This window comes from Plectropomus leopardus, unplaced genomic scaffold (assembly GCF_008729295.1).
Source record: "Plectropomus leopardus isolate mb unplaced genomic scaffold, YSFRI_Pleo_2.0 unplaced_scaffold15573, whole genome shotgun sequence".
Classification (NCBI taxonomy): domain Eukaryota; kingdom Metazoa; phylum Chordata; class Actinopteri; order Perciformes; family Serranidae; genus Plectropomus; species Plectropomus leopardus.
Genome location: NW_024616693.1, coordinates 1 through 3,406, shown reverse-complemented (window position 1 = coordinate 3,406; position 3,406 = coordinate 1). Strand labels below are relative to the sequence as shown.

Sequence of the window (3,406 nt, the reverse complement as noted above, 5' to 3'; positions counted from 1 at the left end):
CTCACTGTCACAAGCTCGTCTGTGAGTAGATGCACACTTCCTTCTGTATCAAATGTGGCATGATAGAAAAACTAACTCAATAACCACAGAGCTCGTCAAAGGCTAAGCTACAGTTTGCGTCAAATTATTCGTGCTAATATGAGCGCTGGGGTGTTTTTTGGATTATTTAGAAACTAGCAAACATTCACCCTCAACAAATGCGCTAACTAACCATCCGGGGAAGGCTGCTAACGGCTAACTTAGCAAAGAGCTGCATGCTCTGAACGAGAGTTTGTTTCTAAAATAAAAAAACCTCTTAAATTGCAAACATAACAGCTTACAGAAACCACACGTATTTTGAGAACTCTATTGTTTCGCTTGCTAATCTCTCAACCATCTCTGTTTCATTTTGTCCTTCGTCTCTGATTCTCCGTAACATCAGAAGAATCTCAACTAGAACGCTGACAGGTTTTTGTAAAACGGTTTGCATGCAGTTCTCGGTCAAATTGAAAACTCTCAAATAAGCGAATGGTCCGAATTTCACAACTTGACATCACTGACTCGCTTCGCCCGTTGGGTTTGAACACGCTATTAAAAATGCTACTTACTCTCTGCACAGGGGGAGGTGTACTCAGTGACCGCCTCGTCGCCTGAAAACAGCAACACGTCAGATTTATAGCAGCAGCGTGTGACAGTGAAATGTATAAAAATTGAACATTGCACACATTAAGAAAAAGAGGGAAGCTCTTACTTGTCTGGTAATAATCGTAGACTTTGACCACAGCTGGTTTCAGGTTCCTGACGGGCTGATCCTCCTCTAGTGTCACACTGTGGATCTTCGTCTCATCCTTCTTCAGCTGCAAATGCAAACGGGCCGATAGTTAAATCTTTCCACTGTCAATATTTTCCTATGAAAATATTTTTGTCAAAATCAGACACAAAGCTTTGTTCAAAGTGGAAACTTTCAACATGTACAGCAATTTCCCTGCAAATTATTAGTATATTTTTTACAAAGTTCAGTGAAAATTGAAATGTAAAAAATGAATGCATGTATTGCAGACTTCCCTCCCTGGTGTTGGATGAGAGTAAAACTTTTTCCATTAAATAATTTTATCGGCAAACATTGAAATAAAATGCAGATGCAGATAATCGTCAAAATGCCAAATATCGGCCCCGATAATCGTCCATGCTGAAACTCTGTCGACCCCTGAGGCACACAGTAGACGGACTGTACTGATGTGTATTAAGTGTTGATGAAACTTTTTTTTAAACACACACAGTCATCCTGTGGATGCGTCTTACCCCGTCTAAGTAGATGTTGATGTATCCTTCCTCCACGTCCACTCGCTTCACTGAACGGTCGCTTTTCAGCTGCCAAAGCAAAGCGCGCACACGGCCATGAGTACACAAAAACACAGAAAATATACTGCACAGTAGAAGAAATCAGGTTCAACAGGAAAGTCTGACACGATTAGCACGAGCAACATGGAATAAAAGTCCTGATCATCCAGGACACGAGTCCAGCAGGTGACAGTTGAACAGTAATTTTAGCTTTTTAAGAACTGACCAGCGTCAGCGAGCTTTTATCCAGAATGTATCCAGACAGCAGCTTGATGTTGATGATGACCATGTTTGTTTCCTCTCTCCTGCCCTGGTACCTGCAAAAACAAACAAACAAACAAACAAACAAACAGATCATGTTCCGCAGCTTCACCGCATCTGATGTGGTTTCAGTTTTCAAGACATACCACGATATGATTTTTTTGTATTCAAGACACTGTAAGATAATGCTATACAATATTTATTTTTATTTATTTATTTATTTGCATTTTTAAGACACACAAAAACTGATTTTTTTTTTTAGTATTTTTAAGTGATATACAATATTTTCTTTTCTTCAAGTTTTTTATTTTTATTTTTAAGCTTAAGATTCTATTTTTTATACAGATTTTTTTGTTTTTTTTTTAAGGACAATGGATTTTCACTTATACTGTAGGGATTTTAAGGATTTTAAAAATAACAGTCATAACTCCTTCAAAATAATTATATTCTAAAAAGTTCAGTAAAAATATAAATCTGAGCTAATTAACTGAATTTTATACTCAATTTTTTAAATTTAAAATCCTGAAAAAAAACCTGACTCGCCCCAAACCAAGATTGTTTAATTGTAAGCTATCAATGTAACAAAAAACATCGAATTTTGACATGTCAAAAAACAGCTGACAACCGCAAAAAATAGCATGCCAAGACACGGCAGAGTATAAAATGTTAGGATAAAAGTAGTAAAAAAAACGGCCAAAAATACCTTAATATAGCATATCGAAAATGACTGAAAATGCCATACTACAGTAAGGCGAAAAACGTCAAACAATGAAATCCCAAAAACAGCTAAAAACTGCATGAAATAGAGACAGGCCATAGCACAGAATAGTGCAAAAACATCCCAAAAACGCCATAATTTAGCATATCAAGAAAAAAAAAAAACGATTGAAAATGCCAAACGATAGTATGGCGTCCAAAAAAACAGCTTGCTCATGAGCTTTTTTAACGTGTGTACTGTTTGAGCAATCGCTGACAGGAAACCACGTGCGGAGGCGTGGAAATCCCGAGCAGCAGGAGAAGAAAGCTTCGACCCGAACACGACGCCCAAAGCAGGAGGAGAAAGTTTCGAACACGCCATCCCACGGCCAGCCAATGAGAAGAGAGTGACGCTGCGACAGACCTCCAGACAAACAGCAACAGATCGCCGTGTGTGCTTTTTGGGGCTTTTTGTGCTGTTGGCTCGCTGTGAACGAGTGACGTAACCTTAGTTTGGATTTACGCTTTTGACATCTTTCAATAAAGCCTGCCTCGAGCAGTTTGAACCTTTTTCTACCATCATGGTGTGTTTGCATTTCATCCATCTCAGAGTCTGGTGATTGGCTATGTGCAAAACACGTCCAAAAAACAGCTTAAACCACATAAAATAACGTGCCGAGACACGCCATGGTATTGAAAGATGCAAAAACAGACAAAAATGCCAAATTAAAGTGTGTCGAAAAATTACCCAAAAAACAATGTGACGAAAAAAGTGTCATAAAATGACATGCTTTTGTGGTCATTTGGTGTTTTTTTGCCATTTTTGAATGTTTAAAAACTATGGCGTGTCTCAGCACGCCACTTAACGCTGTTTTGAGATGTTTTAAGCTGTTTTTGGGACATGTCATTTTTTGCCATTTTGCCATTTTTGCCATACTATAGCCTTGCTATTTTTGTCATTTTTTGGACGTTGTATATTATGGTGTTTTTGGTCATTTTTGCACATTTAAATGCGATGGCGTGTCTCAGCACGCTACTTAACGCTGTTTTGAGGTGTTTTAAGATGTTTTTGGGACATGTCATTTTTTGCCATTTTGCCATTTTTGCCATACTATAGCCTTGCTATTTT

The 3,406-nt window shown here is 38.1% G+C and overlaps 1 protein-coding gene across 1 annotated transcript; it reads right to left on the bottom strand.

Moving 5' to 3' along the window:
• Positions 1–534: 534 nt before the first annotated feature.
• LOC121964419 (murinoglobulin-1-like) lies at positions 535–1,657 on the bottom strand. Its single transcript, XM_042514627.1, has 4 exons — positions 1,547–1,657; positions 1,282–1,350; positions 731–836; positions 535–629 (listed from the first exon to the last, which is right to left on the bottom strand). Exons 1-4 carry the CDS (start codon positions 1,607–1,609, stop codon positions 580–582), a joined length of 288 nt encoding a protein of 95 aa, XP_042370561.1. The 5' UTR covers positions 1,610–1,657; the 3' UTR covers positions 535–579.
• Between the last annotated feature and the right edge of the window lie 1,749 nt (positions 1,658–3,406).

What these genes read in the sequence shown, in the direction of transcription:
- LOC121964419 (XM_042514627.1), bottom strand. Translation starts at nt 1,609, where the DNA reads ATGGTCATCATCAACATCAAGCTGCTGTCTGGATACATTCTGGATAAA. An exon ending in ATAAAAGCTCGCTGACGCTG is followed by an intron (nt 1,351 to 1,546) that starts GTCAGTTCTTAA and finishes TTGCTTTGGCAG; the next exon opens with CTGAAAAGCGACCGTTCAGT. An exon ending in CTACGATTATTACCAGACAA is followed by an intron (nt 630 to 730) that starts GTAAGAGCTTCC and finishes TGCTGTTTTCAG; the next exon opens with GCGACGAGGCGGTCACTGAG.